The sequence below is a fragment of the Coturnix japonica genome, chromosome 25 (assembly GCF_001577835.2).
Source record: "Coturnix japonica isolate 7356 chromosome 25, Coturnix japonica 2.1, whole genome shotgun sequence".
NCBI lineage: Eukaryota > Metazoa > Chordata > Aves > Galliformes > Phasianidae > Coturnix > Coturnix japonica.
Genome location: NC_029540.1, coordinates 146406 through 163342, shown reverse-complemented (window position 1 = coordinate 163342; position 16937 = coordinate 146406). Strand labels below are relative to the sequence as shown.

The window sequence follows — 16937 nt, the reverse complement described above, 5'->3', positions numbered from 1 at the left end:
GGGCATGGGGTCCATCCATCCATGGGAGGGCATGGGGTCCATCCATCCATGGGAGGGCATGGGGTCCACCCACAGGGGCATGGGGTCCATCCATGGGGGGCGTGGGGTCCATCCACAGGGGCATGGGGTCCATCCATGGGGGGCATGGGGTCCATCCACAGGGGCATGGGGTCCATCCATCCGTGGCAGGGCTGTGTCTCCCTGCCCCCATCCTGACCCTCACCTCCCGCAGGTTACAGCCTATGAGAGCAGTGGTCGCGATGGGTCCCTGCCCGGGCTCCTGCACTCGGCCAACAGCTCCAAGGTGGAGTTTGTGCTGTCGGGGTTGGTCCCACGAGGCAACGACTCGCGCTTTGTGCTGGAGGTGGCCGTGGTGCAGCAGAGCGGAGCAGCGTCCAGGCTGCGCTCAGTGCGCTCCATCGACGACGAGTTCACCCCCACCATCTTCCAGGTGGGCGCCGTCCGTCCCCTTTGGCCGCAGGGAGGGCCCCCAGTGTCCCCCCCCCATTCAGCTGACCGCAGTTCCCCCCCCAGACGCTCTCTGTGCTGTTGGAGTCGCAGCGGGACGGCTCCGCTCTCAGCTTCCTGCAGTGGAAGCCGACGGCTTATGGCTCAAAGCACCCGACCCGCGGTGACGGCATCCAGTGCCGCGCTGGGGAGCTGCGAGCTGCCAACGGGAGCCGGCCCCGCGCCGCCATCGTGCAGGGCTACTTTGGGGACGGAGCGGGCGGCACCTACAGCATCAGCAGCATCAACGTGTCCTTCGGTGGCACCGACGGCCGCCGTTACCAGGAGCAGCGCTACCTCAGCTGGTGATTGTGGGCGCTGGGTGCTCACAGCCCCGTGGCTGTGTGGGGTATTGGGCGGGTTGAGCCGTTCCTTCAGCTCCCGCTGACATGGGGTGTCCCCTCCTGCCCCGTGCTGCACCCCGACATGAAGCCTGAAGGCCGCAGGTATCGAATCACAGCTCAGTGTGGGTCAGAAGGGCCCCTATAGGTCACCCCATTACCTGCAGGACTGGGCTGCTCAGAGCCGTGGGGAGGGGGCACCCACAGCCCCCGTGACCCGTCCCAGCATCTCCCCCCCCTCACAGCATAGAATTCCTTCCCAACATCTGCTCCGTTCCTCCCCTCGCCTTAAACCCATCCCACCCTGTGGAGCTCGGTGCAGCTGACACGTCCCTCCCTGCTGCAGGTCCGCACTGCTGGGCTTTGGGCTGCCACCCGAGGACACTTTTTCTCCCCTCATCATCTCCATCGCGGCTGCAGCTCTGGGTGCTCCGCTGCTGCTGCTGCTGCTGGGCTCTGCTGTGCTGCTCTGTGCCCACAGGAGACAATACAGCGAGTACGAGCCCATCAACTGAGCGCTGCTGCTCCAACACGGAGCGTTCCTGGCTGCTGCGGGGAGCACAGCGCTGCCCCAACCCAGCATGGGGTGCAGGGTGAGGGGGGCAGCGGGGCCTCCCCTGTTCCCCTGTGCTGCTGTGCCGTGTTCCATCCTGCTGCCCACACTGGGGCTGAGCTCCCTGTGCTTCCTTCCTTTCTGATACACGCTGCCAGCAGGGCAGCGGCTCCAGGGATCCCCGTCACCTCCCATGGGAGGGCACCCCGTGCTGCTCTGCCCCACTGCAGGCTGCTGCTGTGAGGGGGAGCTCAGCCCCACACTGCGGCCGTTACAGCTCAGGTCCTGGCAGAGCCAAAAGGAGAGTCCGGCTGAGAGCTGCAGCTGCTGCCCTTTGTGTGCAGTGCTGCTCGGTGGAGCTGCTGCCGCGTTTCCGTGTCCTCAACCACCGACTCCTCTTTGACCAAATAAAAGGGATTTTTATGAGTTGGTGTGGACCAGCAGCACTTGTCTGAGTGCAGCAGCACCAAACGACCTGCAGCACCAACCAACCTGCAGCACCAACCAACCTGCAGCACCAACCAACCTGCAGCACCAACCAACCTGCAGCACCAACCAACCTGCAGCACCAACCAACCTGCAGCACCAACCAACCTGCAGCACCAACCAACCTACAGCATCCCAACCTACAGCATCCCAACCTACAGCATCCCAACCTACAGCATCCCAACCTACAGCATCCCAACCTACAGCACCCCACAACCTGCAGCACCCCACAACCTGCAGCACCCCACAACCTGCAGCACCCCACAACCTGCAGCACCAAACCCGTGGTGCTGTGCCGCTCCCTGGGGCAGGGCACCCGGCAGACCGGTTTGTGAGGCTGAGCTGAACCTGCCAGCAGGAAGGGGGGGAGGAGGGACACTGAGGGATGTTGGCTGGGTGAACGTAACCCCCCACCCCAAAACAGCCACGGAGCCGTTCAGCAAAAGGCCTTTATTGGCCCCACAGGGAGGTCTGCCCCCCCCCCATGGCTCACAGGGTGGGCTCAGCCCCCCCAGCCCCTCAGCCCCAATACCGCAGCCTGGCCCTGCTGTGCCGGGCGCTCTCCTCAGGCTTCGCCGTCGCCATGGCCAGGAGGTTCTCGGGCTCCAGCACAAACATGTTGTACAGGTTCCAGAGCAGCATGGCCACGAGGGGCAGGAAGGTCATGGCAAAGCCAAAGGCGCGGAAGGAGCGTCCGAAGGCGTAGGACAGCCAGTAGGTCAACCTGCGGGGAGGGGGGGGTCAGCACTGCTCGGGATGCTGGGCACAATAACAGCTGCTGTGGGAACTGCATGGGGCGAGGAGGAAGCGGCCCTTCCCCAGTGTGGGCCCAATGAGGAGCTGCTGGAGCTGCTGTGAGATGGGGAGGGGGAACGGCTCACCGGGAAATGGCAAAGAGCCCCGTCAGGAGGGGGATGAGCTTGAGCAGCTCCTGCTGCAGGTAAGTGGCCAGCACGGCCATGTTGAAGAAGTAGAGGATGAAGAGGTGAATGGACTGGGAGACAAAGGTCTGATGGATCTCCACCTCCCGCTGCAGCTTCCCAAAGGGCTCCAGCGCCGCAGAGCAGAGGCGTGAGATGCCGCTGACCATCATCCCTGTTGGGGAGAGGGGTGAGCTGCTGGGAGGGCGGCTGTGAACAGCTCAGCCCCAGCTCTGCCCGGGTTAAACCCCCCCAGCTCACCCAGCACGATGGGGACGGTGGCGAAGGCAGCGCAGCGCAGCGTGTACAGCAGCCGGGTGCTGATGGTGGGCAGGAGCGGAGCGTCGAAGGGCAGGAAGACGTAGGCGCCGTAGATGAGGCAGGGGCTGAGCAGCAGAGCCGCCACCAGCGACGCCACGGCCTTGAGGGCGGCGGGGCTGCAGACCCCGACACAGGGGCAGCGTGAGCCCTCAGCCGGCAGCTTGGCCATGGGGCCCTCAAAGCTCAACGGGCCCCGGTAACATGGGGGGTCAGTAGGGAGGAAGGTCGGCTTTGGGAGGACACTGCTGGGTCTGTCCCTGGGCAGCACACAGCTCTCCCTGCCTCCCTCCCTGCAGCCCCCCCTGCCTCCCCCCCTGCCCTCCCTGCCCTCATCCTGGGGCTGTGGGCTGGGCTGCTGCTTCTGCTGCTCCGCAGGCTTTTGCTCGATGCAGTGGAGGTCAATGGGCACAAAGACGTGTGCTGCCATCACGGGCAGCCCGGGATCTTCCTCCCCATCAGCCTCAGAGTGGGGACAGGCCGGATTCCCCCCCTCAGTGTCACCCTGGGCCCCCTCGGGGCTCGAGCGCCGTTTGTTCTCTGTGTGTTCCGGCTGCCCCCGGTGCTGCCGCTGCTCCCACTGCAGGGTGGCATCGGGATCCACACGGGGCTCGTCTGCGGCCGGAGGGTCCTCAGCAGGAGGGGCCGCCTCCCCCAGCTCCAGCAGAGCCACCTCCTCGGGGGGCAGCGCGGGGTCGGCAGCGGCCATGGGATGGGGGGGGGCTCAGAGCTGCTCAGTGCAGCCGGGGCTGGGAGCGGCCGTCCCGTATTTCAGGGCACCGGGACGGGATCGGGATCAGGATCAGGATCAGGCCGCCATCCCTGATGGCTTCACCTGCACAATGAGAACAGGGACAGGCAAAGAGAGGACCGCTGTGGGGGCAGCAATACCCGCTGTGGGGGCAGCAATACCCACTGTGGGGGCAGCAATACCCGCTGTGGGGGCAGCAATACCCGCTGTGGGGGCAGCAATACCCACTGTGGGGGCAGCAATACCCGCTGTGGGGGCAGCAATACCCGCTGTAAGGTCAGCAATGCCCGCTGTAGGGTCAGCAATACCCACTGTGGGGGCAGCAATACCTGCTGTGTGTGGCCATACCGGCCGTTCCTCTCCCCGTTGCTGTCCCCACGGGGCGGCCATGGCGGCACGAAGCGGCGTCGGGCCCCAACGAGCCCCGACCCCACCCGGAACACGGACACGGGCGGCACGAGACACTTACACGGAGCCGAGCGGGGCCGTGAGGAGCTGCGGCTGCTGGCGGTGCTGGCGGCTGATTGATGGCGGCTGATTGATGGCGGTAATGGTGGTAATGGCGGCTGATTGCTGTCGGTGCTGTCGGTGCTGTCGGTGCAGGCCGCGTCCTGCCCGTGTCCCGCCGGTCGCTCGTTGCTCACAGCCCCGACCCGTCCCACAGGTGCGGGCGGGGCGGGGCGGCCTCACCCCGCGGGGCCGGGACACGGGGCGGAGCTCGGGGCTCATCGCTCAGCGCTCAGCCCGATGGACGGACGCGCTGCGAGGCCCAAAGCGGCGCCTCCCGGCTCCCGGCACGGGGCGCCCCGCGGCCAAACGGAAAGGCCGCCCGGTGCTTAAAGGCCGCGTCCATAACGGCCGGAGGAGCGGCACCGCCACCGCCGCCATGTTTGTTTGCCGTCACCGAACTCTCGCGAGATGACGCCCCGCGCGCCGCCATGTTGCCAGCACTAAGTGATGGCGCGGGACGAGCGAAGCTCTCGCGAGGCGGCGCCGCGGGCGCCATGTTTGTCCGGCGCTCCCCGTAATCTCGCGAGAGCTCGGCGGGGCAGGGGGCAGCGGCGCAGCCCTGGCGGCCGAGCGGGGCCGGCCGCTGCCGTTGGCGGCCATGGCGGCGGGAGGGCAGAGCTGAGGGCGGGGGGCAGCGACGGGAACAGGCCCCGGCGGGAGCCATGAGCCAGGGAGGGACCGGCAGCGAGAGCGGGGAGCCCGAGGCCAAAGTGCTGCACACCAAGAGGCTGTACCGGTGAGGGGGGGCAAGGAACGGAGGGGGGGGTGGAAAAGGGGGGGATTTGAGGGGGGTGGGGGGGGGGAAAGGAGCAGGAGATTGGGGGGGGAGGGGTTAGAGATGGGGTAATGAAGGAGGATTTTGGGGGCTGGGAGAAAGGGGGGGGATGGGGATGGGGGGGGGTAGGGGAGGTGGGGGGGATGGGGGGGGATTTAAGGGCCATTTAAGGTGAAGGAAATGGGGGAAATGAGGGAGAATGAGGGGTGGGCAGGAGGGGGAGATGAGGGGTGGGAGGGGGATGGAGGAGATGGGGGGGTGGTTCAGATGGGGAGATTGGGGTGATGGAGAACGAATGGGAGCTGAACTTAAGATCTGTGGGTCTGGGGGAGGAGGTGAGGAGTGGAGGAGATCATGGGGGGTGATGGGGGTGTAGGAAAAGGGGGGGTGGGATCGTAGGGAGGGAGGTGGAGGGATGAAGGGGAAGGAGGAAGGGGCTGTTCCCTGGGTGCAGGCAGCACCTGGTCGCTTCATGGCCTGCCTGTGAGGGGTACTGGAGCATCCAAGTGCTGGGGGTGGGATGAGCGGGTGGGCTCAGGGATTCCAGGCCTGGGTTAATAACAGCAGCGATGCTCCGTGCTGATGGTGCTGATGGAGCTGTGTGTGCATTGAAGGGCTGTGGTGGAGGCCGTGCATCGCCTGGATCTCATCCTCGGCAACAAGGCAGCGTATCAGGAGGTGTTCAAACCTGAGAACATCAGCCTGAGGAACAAGTAGGTTGAGCACAGAGCGAGGGGGGGGCTCCGTGTGGGGGGGGCTCCGCGTGGGGTGGGCTCCGCGTGGGGTGGGCTCCGCGTGGGGTGGGCTCCGTGTGGGGTGGGCTCCGTGTGGGGCTGCTGATCCTGAATGCATTCTGTGCTGTGTGCCAGGCTGCGGGAGCTGTGTGTGAAGCTGATGTTTCTGCATCCCGTGGATTATGGCAGAAAAGCAGAAGAGCTGCTCTGGAGGAAGGTTTACTATGAAGTCATCCAACTCATCAAGACGAATAAGAAGGCAGGTATCGCGGTGTGGGGGGGGCAGCCCGGCTGGGTTGTGGGTCAGGCTGAGTTCAGAGGTTCCTCTGCTTGGAGATGTTGTGTGAGCACCGAGTGCTGCTGGCTGGGAGTGATCTGATGGTGGCGATGCCATCGAGGCTCCAACGAGACACCTCTGCTGTTCATTTCTTACTCTTTGGCACCATCTTTCCTTCTTACAAACACATCAGATGAAGTGCAGCCCAGCAGGGCAGGCACATTGAGGGCTCACAGCCGCGCTGCCCACTGTCTCCCTTCCTCCCATAACGGGTTCCCAGCTGCATTATTGCCTCCACCCCATGACCCCTCCTGGCTTCTCCCTCCTGCAGCACATCCACAGCCGCAGCGCTCTGGAGTGCGCCTACCGCACTCACCTGGTGGCCGGCATCGGCTTCTACCAGCACCTGCTGCTCTACATCCAGTCCCACTACCAGCTGGAGCTGCAGTGCTGCATCGACTGGACGCACGTGACGGACCCGCTCATGGGTGGGTGCTCGTGGGGAGCGTTGTGGGATGGGGGGTGGTTGGGGTGGGATGGGGGGGCTCTATGACAGTCCAGTCCCAGCCCCTGCTGCTGGCGGGGATGCTTCCCACTAGCCCAGGCTGCTCACAGCCCCGTCCCACCAACCCTGATACAAAGACTCTGCTCCCGCTGTTGGTGCTGGGGCTGGCAGCTCTTCTCCAAAGGCCTCGTTAGCCATGCTAAGGACTGCCGGCCACCAGCAGCACGATCTGAGTGTATCTCTGGTCACCCATTGTCACACCGGGTGTCTCAGGCAGTGGCATGGGCCCCTCGTGTGCCATTCCAGCTGCATTTCCCCAGCACCGTGCATGACTTTGTGTTTCTCCCACGTGTAGGCTGCAAGAAACCCGTGTCTGCATCGGAGAAGGAGATGGAGTGGGCGCAGATGGCGTGTCACCGCTGCCTGGTTTACCTCGGGGATCTGGGTAAGAGAGCGGCTGGTGAGGGAACCCCTGGTGTGTGCTGAGGATGGGCGCAGTGCTGGGCTCCCCCTGTTATGTGTAGGATGGGCACAGTGCTGGGCTCCCCCTGGGATGTGTAGGATGGGCACAGTGCTGGGCTCCCCCTGTTATGTGTAGGATGGGCACAGTGCTGGGCTCCCCCTGTTATGTGTAGGATGGGCGCAGTGCTGGGCTCCCCCTGTTATGTGTAGGATGGGCGCAGTGCTGGGCTCCCCCTGTTATGTGTAGGATGGGCGCAGTGCTGGGCTCCCCCTGGGGTGTGTGTGTGTGTCAGGCTGTGAAGGCAGGAAGCAGACATCAAACTGACTAGGAAAGCCGTCAGTCCTTGGAAGCGTGTCACGGTGCAGAGCCTGCGAGCTCCCGGGAGCTGCTTGGCACTGCAGTGCTCAGATCAGCCTGAGAACGTGCTGTGCTGCAAACAAACGTGTGGGGGTGGGAAGGGCTGGAGGGAGGGGAGCGTGCTCAGCTCAGGGCTGTGATTCCAGTGGGGCTCTGCAGGGTGTGGAGCAGTGTCCCATCCTGTCTGTGCCCCAGGGGTTGGTGTGAACCTGCTGGGTGTTGGGCTCCTCTCTGGAAGGGAAGGAGGGGATGGGGAGGGCAGGAGGGGAAGGTGCAGTGCTGTGCTCCACTCTGAGCCATGAGCTCCTCTCTGAGCCGTGTGCTTTCCTTGCAGCACGCTACCAGAACGAGCTGGCAGGTGTGGACACGGAGCTGCTGGCCGAGCGCTTCTACTACCAGGCGCTGTCTGTGGCACCGCAGATCGGTGAGTGCACTGTGCTGTCATTGTGCTGTTGGGTCACGTTGATGCCGTTCACCTCCCTCATTGTGCCCCCCATCTGCCACCCCTTCCCAAACCTTCTCCTGTAGGAGTGACCCCGTGGGGAGGTGAGGGCGGGAGGTGGGAGCCCGTCTGACCCCAAAAGCTGTTCTCCTGTTCTCCTGTTCTCCTGTTCTCCTGCCCTCCTCTCCTCCCTGTGCTGCCTTGGCAGCGTTCCTGCAGAGCAGTTGGTTCAGGCTGATCCCGGTAAGTGCCCAGCATTGAGCACAGTGAGCGGAGATGGAGCTATTGAGTGCTGATAAGATGATGTCTGTGCCAAGATAACGCAGCACGACGGAGCCAAGGTTGTGCCGTTATGAATTAAAAGGAAAAGGAATTGTTTGTTCTGCTTTGTTAGGCAGGAAGGTGTGAAAGGTGTAAAACAACAAAGGGAAAGGAGTGAGCTGTACAGAGTTTGTAGTGCAGCTTTAGGGCTCCGGGGCAGCTGATGCTGCCAGGTTCCCTGTTGTGTGGATGGGATCTGGAGGGTTCTGGTTCATTCTGCCTCTCTTTTGTGGCAGGAATGCCCTTCAATCAGCTGGGGACGCTGGCTGGGAGCAAGTACTACAACGTGGAGGCCACGTACTGTTACTTACGCTGGTGAGTGTCTGAGGCTGCAGGGCACGAATCTGGAAGGTGTGTAAAAGCTGAAGGCAAAACTGTGGTGCTGCCTGGAGTGGGGCTGGGAGACAGCAGGAGTTAAGGACCCCGTTGTGTTCACATGGCAGCACTATGTGTCTGACTTTGTGTTCAGCTGTGAAAACACGGGCGGTTTTGTGGCAGTGACCCTCAATACGTTCTGTTTCCCACCCCAGCATTCAGTCTGAAGTGTCTTTTGAAGGCGCCTCCGGGAACCTGAAGCGGCTGTACGACAAAGCAGCCAAAATGTACCAGCAGCTGAAGAAGTGTGAGAGCAGGAAGCTGTCCCCCAGCAGGAAGCGGTAGGAGGGCAGAGCAGAGCCGGGCTCTGACTGAGGGCTGGGAGCTGCTCGGGCTCCCATTTGGTCCTTTCAGTCTCTGTGGTGGGTATCTGCATTGCAGCCTTTTCTTCTCCATCTCTTTTAGCTGCAAAGACATTAAGAGGCTGCTGGTGAGCTTCATGTACCTGCAGAGCCTTCTGCAGCCCAAGAGCAGGTGAGGTTCTGGCAGGTCCCATCTTCTGTCTGTAATTCAGGGATGGAAGGGAGCGTTGCGTGCTGAGCTTTCTGCCCTTGTGTCCAAGCCTTGTTGAGCCCCCCAGGCCTCCTGTTGTCTGTGTGTGTGTGAAGGTGCTCTGGTTGTTGGTTCAGAGAGGAGGAAATCCTGATCCATCTCACTTCCAGCTCCCTTTGCTGCCTGCAGCGTGTGCTCCATCGCTGTGCACTGTGAAGGAGGGTCCACGTGTGTTTGCGGCCGGCTCTGGGTGCAGCTGTGCAGGCGTTGCTGGCAGTTTGGCTCAGTCTGTAACGTTGGTTCCTTTTTTCTCCCTTTGAAGCTCTCTGGATTCTGAGCTGACGTCGCTGTGCCAGTCGGTGCTGGAGGATTTCAACCTGTGCTTGTTCTACCTGCCTTCCCCTCCCAACCTGAGCTCGGCAACTGAGGATGAGGAGGAGTATGAGAGCGGCTACTCCTTCCTCCCCGACCTGCTCATCTTCCGCATGGTGATCATCTGCTTCATGAGCGTGCACAGCCTCCGGCGCGCAGGTGAGCGATGCTTTGCTGGGACACCCCAATAGTGAGTGATGGGGCGGGAGCCGCCTCGGCTGCAGACTGTTGTGGGGGAGCAGTGGATCCCCTCGGCCTCACCGCGCTGTCCTTGCAGGTTCCAAGCAGTACAGCGCAGCCATTGCTTTCACGCTGGCCCTGTTCTCTCACCTCATCAACCACGTCAACATTCGGCTGCAGGCGGAGCTGGAGGAAGGGGAGAACCCAGTGCCGGCGTTCCGCAGCGATGGCACAGGTCGGTGTGGGTGCTCTCCCCGTGCCCATGGGGGTGGCCAGGCTTCTCCTGGCCATTGGCAGCAGTGATGGATTCCTCCCCACGTGGCTGCTGCTGTGGGCGATTTGGCTCTCGGGGAAAGCAGGGGAGGAGCTGGGAGATCTGGGTGTGTGTTTGTCAGCATTCAGCTCTGATGCATCTGAAGGCAGCAGCACAGCCCGGGCTGCAGGAGCCCCGTGGGAGCCCAGGCTGGCCGAGATCTCCTTCAGAGGGGGATCCCTTCCAGGGTTTTGGGCTGGGGGTGCTGACAGAAGCGGTGGGGAAACTGTGTGGGAAGGAGCTTCTCTGCGCTTCTCTGACCGTGGCTCTCACTTTCTGTGCCCACAGATGAGCCGGAGCCGCGGGAGCCCCTGAGCTCCATGGAGAAGGAAGGGGAGGCTGAGCTGCCCAACCACCACCCCCGGGAGGAGGAACGGAAACACGACTGCAAGAAAAGCAAGAAATACTCTCGACTTTCCTGCCTGCGCCGCCGCCGGCACCCGCAGAAAGCGGATGAGAGCGACCTGAGCGAGGGCTTCGACTCCGACTCCAGCCAGGGCTCCACCAAAGGCAGCGACGGCTCTGACAGCGGCTCCGAGAAGAGCGACGAGGAAGCGGAGGCAGCTTTCGACGTGGAGACGGACTCGGACATGAACAGCCAGGAGTCGCGCTCCGACCTGGAGGACATGGAGGACGAGCCGGGCAAGGAGGGCAGCGAGCGGGGCCGGAACGGGGCCAGGGAGGGCCTGAAGAACGGCGTGGATGGCAGCGGGTCGGGGGAGTGCAAGAACACGAGCGGCTCTAAAACAGAGAGTGCAGATCCAGCCGTGAACGGACCCACGTCCCTGAGCGCCAGCGACGCCAGCATCGCCAGCAACCTGCAGGCCATGTCCACGCAGCTCTTCCAGACCAAGCGCTGCTTCCGCTTGGCCCCCACCTTCAGCAACATCCTCCTGCAGCCCAGCACGGAGCCGCCCGCCTTGAAGGGCAGCCTGGACAATAAGCCCTGCATCAACGGCGATGTGGAGAAGCCCGGCCTGGCAGAGCAAGGTGAGGACCCACACGTGCTGTGCCAGGAGCTGTGCAGTAGGTGGAGCTGTGAGTTCTGTCTCACTGAGCTCCTGCTGCAAAGGAACCAGCCTCAAAGGGAGTGGGGCCGCGTGGCCCTGAGAGGTTCCTTCCAACCCTAAGGGTTCTGTGATGGTTCCATGTCACCTCCAAACCCAGTGCTGCTCTTGTGCTGCGCAGCCTCACAGAGTTTAATGCTCTTCCCCTCCTTTCCCAGACAACGTGTCCGACTCCGAGGAGAGTGTGTTGAGCACCAAGTCGTGCAGGAACGAGCGTTCCCTGCAGGAGAAGCTGGAGATCGTGAGCAACGAGGGGCTGCTGCTCACTGTCAAGGTGTTCCTGGACTGGCTGAGGACGAACACAGACTTCATCATCATGTGTGCTCAGGTGGGGGGCAGCTCTGGGCTTTGAGCCTCAAGAAATGTGCTGAAATTTGTGCTGTTTTAAAGCATTTTGGGTCCTATGGAAGAGCCCGAGTGAGCTGGTTGTGTGTGTGGCTCTCCTGATGTTTCTGTGGCCTTTTGTTCCCACAGAGCTCCCAGAGCCTCTGGAACAGGCTGTCTGTGCTCCTCAACCTGCTGCCTTCTGCTGCCGACCTGCAGGAGTCGGGTATGGAGAAGGGTTAGGGTTGGGGTTAGGGTTAGGGTTGGGTTAGGGTTAGGGTTAGAGTTGGGTTAGGGTTAGGGTTGGGGTTGGGGTAGGGTTGGGTTAGGGTTAGGGTTAGGGTTGGGTTAGGGTTAGGGTTAGAGTTGGGTTAGGGTTAGGGTTAGGGTTAGGGTTAGGCCCTTCCCCCCCACCTTGTCCCCACATGTTGGGGTCTCTGCTGACCTGGTGCTTTGCTCCCTCGTGCCCAGGGCTGGAGCTGTGTAAGGAGGTGAGGGAGGTGCTGAGCGGTGCGGAGCTGCCAGAGCTGCGTGTCAACCTGCTGCTGCCCGAGGACGTGGCCCTGCGGAACCTGCCCCCATTGAGGAGCGCACACAGGAGGCTGAACTTCGAGCAGGACCGTCCCATCTTCTCTGCAGTGGAGGAGGTGAGTCGGGCAGATCCCAAAGCTCAGCACAAGCTGAACGTGCCTCAGTGGGTTCCTTCCTACAGAGCAGAGCCCGGGTTGGTTCCTATCTGAGCCTGAGCTCACCCTGCAGCCTAAAGGGAGCCGTGCATGTCCCTGGATGGCTGCGCACACGGTGCCCCCCCTCTGCTCCTCCTGGCAGAGGTTCCCAAGGCAGAGCCCTGCCGTGTTCGCTGCTTCTTTTTGCTGGGGCAAACCACAGACTGCCCGGCTCTTGGCTGGTGCTGGGCTGAGCCCCTTCTGCTTCCAGCAGGGACGTTTCCCCTGAGGTTTCTTTCCCATTTCTGTGCATCTTTGCAGTCAATCGTTCGGATCTGCTGCATCCGGAGCTTCGGGCACTTTGTCACCCGGCTGCAGGGCAGCATCCTGCAGTTCAACCCGGAGCTGGGGATCTTCATCAGCATCGCGCAGTCGGAGCGGGACAGCGTGGTGCAGCAGGCCCAGGCCCAGTTCCACATGGTGAGCTGCTCCAGCCTTCCAACCATCCCTCCATGCTGTTCGTTGTGCCGTCCTCCATGCTGTTGTTGTGCGCCATCCTCCATTGCTTGTTTGTTGTGCGTCGCCCCCATGCTGTTGTTGTGCCGCCCTCCATCTGTTGTTTGTGCCGTCCTCCCATGCGCTTTGTTGTGTCGTCCCTCCATGCGATTATATGTGCCGTCCCTCCCATGCTGTAATGTGTGTGCCGTCCTCCATGCTGTTAGTTGTGGCGTCCTCCATGCTGTTATTGTGCCGTCCCTCATGCTGTTGTTTGTGCCATCGCTCCATGCTGTTACTTGTGTCCGTCCTCATGCTGTAGTTGTGCGTCCGCTTCCGTCCCTCCATGCTGTTGTTGTGCCGTCCCTCCATGCTGTTGTTGTGGCCGTCCCCCATCTTGCCTGTTGTTGTGCCATCCTCCAGTGCTCGTTGTTGGTGCCGTCCTCCATGCTGTGTTGTGCCGTCCCTCCATGCTGTTGTTGTGCCGTCCCTCCATGCTGTTGTTGTGCCGTCCCTCCATGCTGTTGTTGTGCCGTCCCTCCATGCTGTTGTTGTGCTCACTGGTTGATGGAGCTTCGTTTCCTTGGCCAGGCTGCAGAGGAGGCTCGTCGGAACCGGCTGATGAGGGACATGGCTCAGCTCCGCCTGCAGGTACGGGGGGGTTGGAATGGGGAGAGGGGGGCTGTGCTGTCATAGAGATGAGTGCGATGGAGCCAACCATCCCCAGCCCTGCTCTGTGGGGGCTGGAGGGTGAAACCTTTCCATCGTGGGGGTGGAGGCAGCATCTCTGCGTGCTTTGCAGCTGGAGGTGTCGCAGCTGGAGGGCAGCCTGCAGCAGCCCAAGGCACAGTCCGCCATGTCTCCGTACCTGGTGCTGGACGCGCAGGCGCTTTGCCAGCACCTGGCCGTGGTGAAGCAGCTGGCAGCCAGCGGGAGGTTCATCATCATCATCCCCAGGGCAGGTGGGGAGCTCTGTCTGTGTGTGTGTGTGTCTGTGTGTGTGTGTGTCTGTGTGTGTGTCTGTCTGTCTGTGTCTGTTTGTCGGTCTGGGAGGTGTGCAGCTATGCACAGGGACGGCCCTAACCCTGCTCTGTGTGTCTGTGTGTCTGTGTCCATGTGTGTGTCTGTCTATATCTATCTGTGTGCCCATCCAGTGATCGACAGCTTGGACTTCCTGAAGAAGGAGAACGCCGGCGCCAGGGACGGCATCCGATACCTGGAGGCAGAGTTTAAAAAGGGAAACCGGTGAGGATGGACGTGGTGCCGATGGGGGGAGCAAACTGCAGAGCACCTTTAGATGGAGGCCGGGCTGCTCTGCTGAGCTGCTGCCGGGGTTTGTGCTGTGAGGACACTCAGCAGCTCCCCTGGGTGGTTTGTGGGGGTTTGTGTGGCTGAGTGGGGGCAGAGGAGCCCACGGAGCTGCAGTGGGTGCCGGGTGTCTGTGGGAGCCTTGCTTTGAGCTCAGCCACTCTGCTCTCTTAGGTACATTCGATGCCAGAGAGACGTCGGGAAGAGCTTTGAGAGGCACAAACTGAAGAGACAAGACCTGGACGCGTGGTAAGTGAGAGGCAGCAGGGAGCAGTTATAGGATACAGTCATATCCTGGGTGCACCGGGGGCCATTTGTGCAGGGAACCCACCTCCCCCCCATCGTCATTGGTCCCATCTGCGTGGCAGGAACCTCTACAAGATCCTGGACAGCTGCAAGCAGCTGACGGTGTCCCAGAGCAGCGGGGATGACGACACCACGGGGATGGTCACCATCATCACGGGCTTCCAGCTGGAGGACCCCCGCGCGCTCTCAGCTCCCATGCAGGTGGGTCACTGAGCCCCAGTGCTGCCCTGCAGGGCTGTGAGCTGCATGGCTGCCATGGGGGGGGTTGGACGTGTTGTGCAGTCAGTGCTGGGCTCCCCAATGTCTCTTTAGAGCTGGGAGCCCCCATGGTGCAGGTGGGAGCCCCTTGTCTGTCAGTGGGAGCTTTGGGCCCTTTGCCATCCGGGCGCTGCTTTCTTCCAGGCTGCCATCCAAGCGGCCGCCGGCGCCAGCGTGGAGGTGAAGAACATCCTGGAGTTCTACAAGCAGTGGAAGGAGATGGGCTGATGTTCAGCGGGGCGTCAGGTTGGTGCAGAGCCATAGAAGGGTGGGATGGGTGGGGTCCCGATCTCCCCCCCTGATCTCCCCCCCCCCCCGCAGCGTTCAGCCCCGGAGCGCAGAGCGGAGCTGCCGGAGGGGATGGAGAGCAGCGCAGGATCGGCCGCCGCGTCGGCTCCCCACGCCGGGATGGATGGATGGGAGCAGCGGGTGCCTGCGGAAGGATCCGCCGCCTCGTCTCCTTTTTCCTTTTTCGTTTGTTTTTTTCCTTTTTTTTCCCCTCTTTTTGTTGTGGCTGAAATCCTCACCGTGAGGTTTGCTGGGGGGGCTGAGGATCCCGGAGCCGTCCTCGGTTCTGCTGTGAGACCCCACTGCTGGGGGGGGGCAGCTCAGCCCCTCCTCACAGCCCGGCGGGGACTGAACCCAGAGCTCAGAGAGAGGCTGGGGGGGGTTGGGTGGGGGGCTCTGCTGTGTGCGGCGCTGGGAGAGCAGCGCCCATAGGAGGCGGCTGGGAGCCCCCGAAGGCCCATCCCCATTGAAGGACCCCCGAGCTCCGGCACAGAACGTCTCCATGAGGGACCCCGCAGCTCCGGGAGCTCGTCCTGCACCGGAGGGACCTCGTGCAGCCCCAGGACGAGCAGCTCCATGTGGGAAGGTCCCTCTGCGGCCCAAGAGGAGAATCTCAGTGATCTCTGCACCTTGAAGGACCTGCCCCGATCCCCCATGAAGGACCCTGCACAGCTCCGGAGGGTCCCTGGAGCTCCGTCCTGCCCACACCTGGAGCCCAGCACTGCGACCCACTGCAGCGTCCTGCACAGGAGCCCAGCACTGCATCCAGCTGCAGCATCCTGCACAGGAACCCAGCACTGCATCCAGCTGCAGCGTCCTGCACAGGAGCCCAGCACTGCATCCAGCTGCAGCGTCCTGCACAGGAGCCCAGCACTGCATCCAGCTGCAGCGTCCTGCACAGGAGCTGCTCTGCGCCGTGTGAACCGCAGCAGCCGTGCAACGTCCTGCAGCAGCAACTGGGAGCTGCAGCATCAGCCATGAACTGACCTGCAGCAGCCGATGGAGCTCCCTCCATGTGGTTACAGCCCCGTTACTGCTCAGCTCCCCCCACCCCCCGTCGCTCGGCAGCGTTTGGGCCGTTCCCCCTTTGCAGGTAAAGCCCCATCGAGCGGCTCGTTGACGTGGGTGCAGCTGTTGGGGCTCAGCTCGGAGCGGGGGCTCCCTGTGCTTCCCTGTGGGTTCCCTGTGGTTCCCTGTGGTTCCCTGTGGGTTCCCTGTGGGTTCTGTTCCCTTTTGCAGCTGCAGAGCGTTTTGCTTCCCAGAATGGAGCCCTGTGCTGCTCCGTGCTCCCAGCTGCAGCTCCCAGCTCCGTTGCATTGCATTGCACTGTAGGGTCCCGATTCCCCCCCCGGTGCTGCATCCCCTGCAGCAGTTTGGGCTCAGACTCGTGCCCTGGCCCCGTCCATATTAACTCTGTTGTGCAGACGCGGCTGTTGGGGCGGTGGGTGCTGCCATGAGCTGCGGGGTCACCCCAAAACGTGGGGAGTGGGGCGAGAAATGGGGCGGGAGGAGGAAGAGCTGCAATAGGGCTGCATTAAGGCTGCATTAAGGCTGCAATAAGGGCTGCATTAAGGCTGCAAGTGCTGCTCGGAACGCGCTGTGTGTGTTTTGTGCGCCGGGTCCGTTTCCCTTTGCATTGTGCTGCTGTTCCTCCCCACCATGGGGGGGGAACAAGTGGGGCTGCGGAGCATCCCCCCCCCCCAGCTCTGCCTGCGACCCCCCCAGCTGCGCCATTAAAGGGGATTCACCCCCTCTGATACTGGGGGGGTCTTGGAGCGGTCGGCCCTGCTGACCCTACAGGGCTGAGCTGCAGAGCTGACACCCCCAGTGCAACACCAGACCCCCCCCCCCGTCCCAATGGGGCCGTAATGAAGCTTAAAGTGCTTCGTTAAGGGACCGTAACCCCCCCCCATATACACACACAGACCCCGACCCAGCACGGAGCCGCTGTGCGCTGCGCTGCCTTTATTGCTGCACGGAGAAGCGGAGCGTTACTGGGGGGGGGGGGCGCTGAGCCCCGTTGTTGGGGGGCGGGGGTCGCTCAGACGGGCCCGTAGAAGCGGCGATACGCCTCCTGGAAGCCGACCTGATCCGCCAGCTCGTCGCAGTCCGGGCTCAGCTCACAAACCTCCCGTTTCGCCTCCAGCGGGTTCGGCGGAGCCGCGGCCGCGCCGCTAAAGAGAGATGGGGGGAAATGGGGGGGAACGGCCCCAAAGGGGGGGATGGGGATGGTG

General features: G+C 62.7%; 4 protein-coding genes across 4 annotated transcripts in view; 2 read left to right on the top strand and 2 right to left on the bottom strand.

The window, feature by feature from the left end:
• The window catches only part of GLMP (glycosylated lysosomal membrane protein), a 3699-nt gene extending 1872 nt beyond the window's left edge, over window positions 1-1827 (top strand). The window contains exons 4-6 of the mRNA XM_015884307.2: window positions 233-451; window positions 535-812; window positions 1195-1827. Of these exons, the coding sequence (XP_015739793.1) occupies window positions 233-451; window positions 535-812; window positions 1195-1363 (666 nt within the window). The 3' untranslated portion in view covers window positions 1364-1827. The remainder of the gene's footprint in view (window positions 1-232; window positions 452-534; window positions 813-1194) is intronic.
• Window positions 1828-2321: 494 nt separating this feature from the next.
• On the bottom strand, window positions 2322-4786 carry TMEM79 (transmembrane protein 79). Its single transcript, XM_015884285.2, has 4 exons — window positions 4346-4786; window positions 3069-3960; window positions 2769-2982; window positions 2322-2611 (listed from the first exon to the last, which is right to left on the bottom strand). Exons 2-4 carry the CDS (start codon window positions 3832-3834, stop codon window positions 2407-2409), a joined length of 1185 nt encoding a protein of 394 aa, XP_015739771.1. The 5' UTR covers window positions 3835-3960; window positions 4346-4786; the 3' UTR covers window positions 2322-2406.
• Window positions 4787-4915: 129 nt separating this feature from the next.
• On the top strand, window positions 4916-16294 carry SMG5 (SMG5 nonsense mediated mRNA decay factor). Its single transcript, XM_015884283.2, has 23 exons — window positions 4916-5122; window positions 5776-5874; window positions 6031-6154; window positions 6504-6660; window positions 7033-7122; window positions 7832-7921; window positions 8497-8575; window positions 8791-8916; window positions 9041-9109; window positions 9450-9658; window positions 9777-9914; window positions 10281-10982; window positions 11218-11387; window positions 11534-11609; window positions 11855-12030; window positions 12370-12528; window positions 13135-13194; window positions 13346-13505; window positions 13698-13788; window positions 14026-14100; window positions 14220-14358; window positions 14560-14661; window positions 14737-16294. The coding sequence occupies exons 1-22, from the start codon at window positions 5049-5051 to the stop codon at window positions 14641-14643; spliced, it is 3147 nt and encodes a 1048-aa protein (XP_015739769.1). The 5' UTR covers window positions 4916-5048; the 3' UTR covers window positions 14644-14661; window positions 14737-16294.
• On the bottom strand, window positions 14737-16050 carry LOC116654400. Its single transcript, XM_032449183.1, has 2 exons — window positions 15634-16050; window positions 14737-15570 (listed from the first exon to the last, which is right to left on the bottom strand). The coding sequence occupies exons 1-2, from the start codon at window positions 16018-16020 to the stop codon at window positions 14740-14742; spliced, it is 1218 nt and encodes a 405-aa protein (XP_032305074.1). The 5' UTR covers window positions 16021-16050; the 3' UTR covers window positions 14737-14739.
• Window positions 16295-16937: the final 643 nt, after the last annotated feature.

Excerpts from the sequence above, each read along its gene's own strand:
- TMEM79 (XM_015884285.2), bottom strand. The coding sequence starts at position 3,834 with ATGGCCGCTGCCGACCCCGCGCTGCCCCCCGAGGAGGTGGCTCTGCTG. Across the intron at positions 2,983-3,068 it reads CACCGTCCCCATCGTGCTGG|GGATGATGGTCAGCGGCATC; the intron begins GTGAGCTGGGGG and ends TCTCCCCAACAG. Across the intron at positions 2,612-2,768 it reads GGGCTCTTTGCCATTTCCCG|GTTGACCTACTGGCTGTCCT; the intron begins GTGAGCCGTTCC and ends CCCTCCCCGCAG.
- SMG5 (XM_015884283.2), top strand. The coding sequence starts at position 5,049 with ATGAGCCAGGGAGGGACCGGCAGCGAGAGCGGGGAGCCCGAGGCCAAA. Across the intron at positions 6,661-7,032 it reads CGTGACGGACCCGCTCATGG|GCTGCAAGAAACCCGTGTCT; the intron begins GTGGGTGCTCGT and ends TCCCACGTGTAG. Across the intron at positions 13,506-13,697 it reads CATCATCATCCCCAGGGCAG|TGATCGACAGCTTGGACTTC; the intron begins GTGGGGAGCTCT and ends GTGCCCATCCAG.
- LOC116654400 (XM_032449183.1), bottom strand. The coding sequence starts at position 16,020 with ATGCAACGGAGCTGGGAGCTGCAGCTGGGAGCACGGAGCAGCACAGGG. Across the intron at positions 15,571-15,633 it reads CTGCAGGACGTTGCACGGCT|GCTCCTGTGCAGGACGCTGC; the intron begins GCTGCGGTTCAC and ends ATGCAGTGCTGG.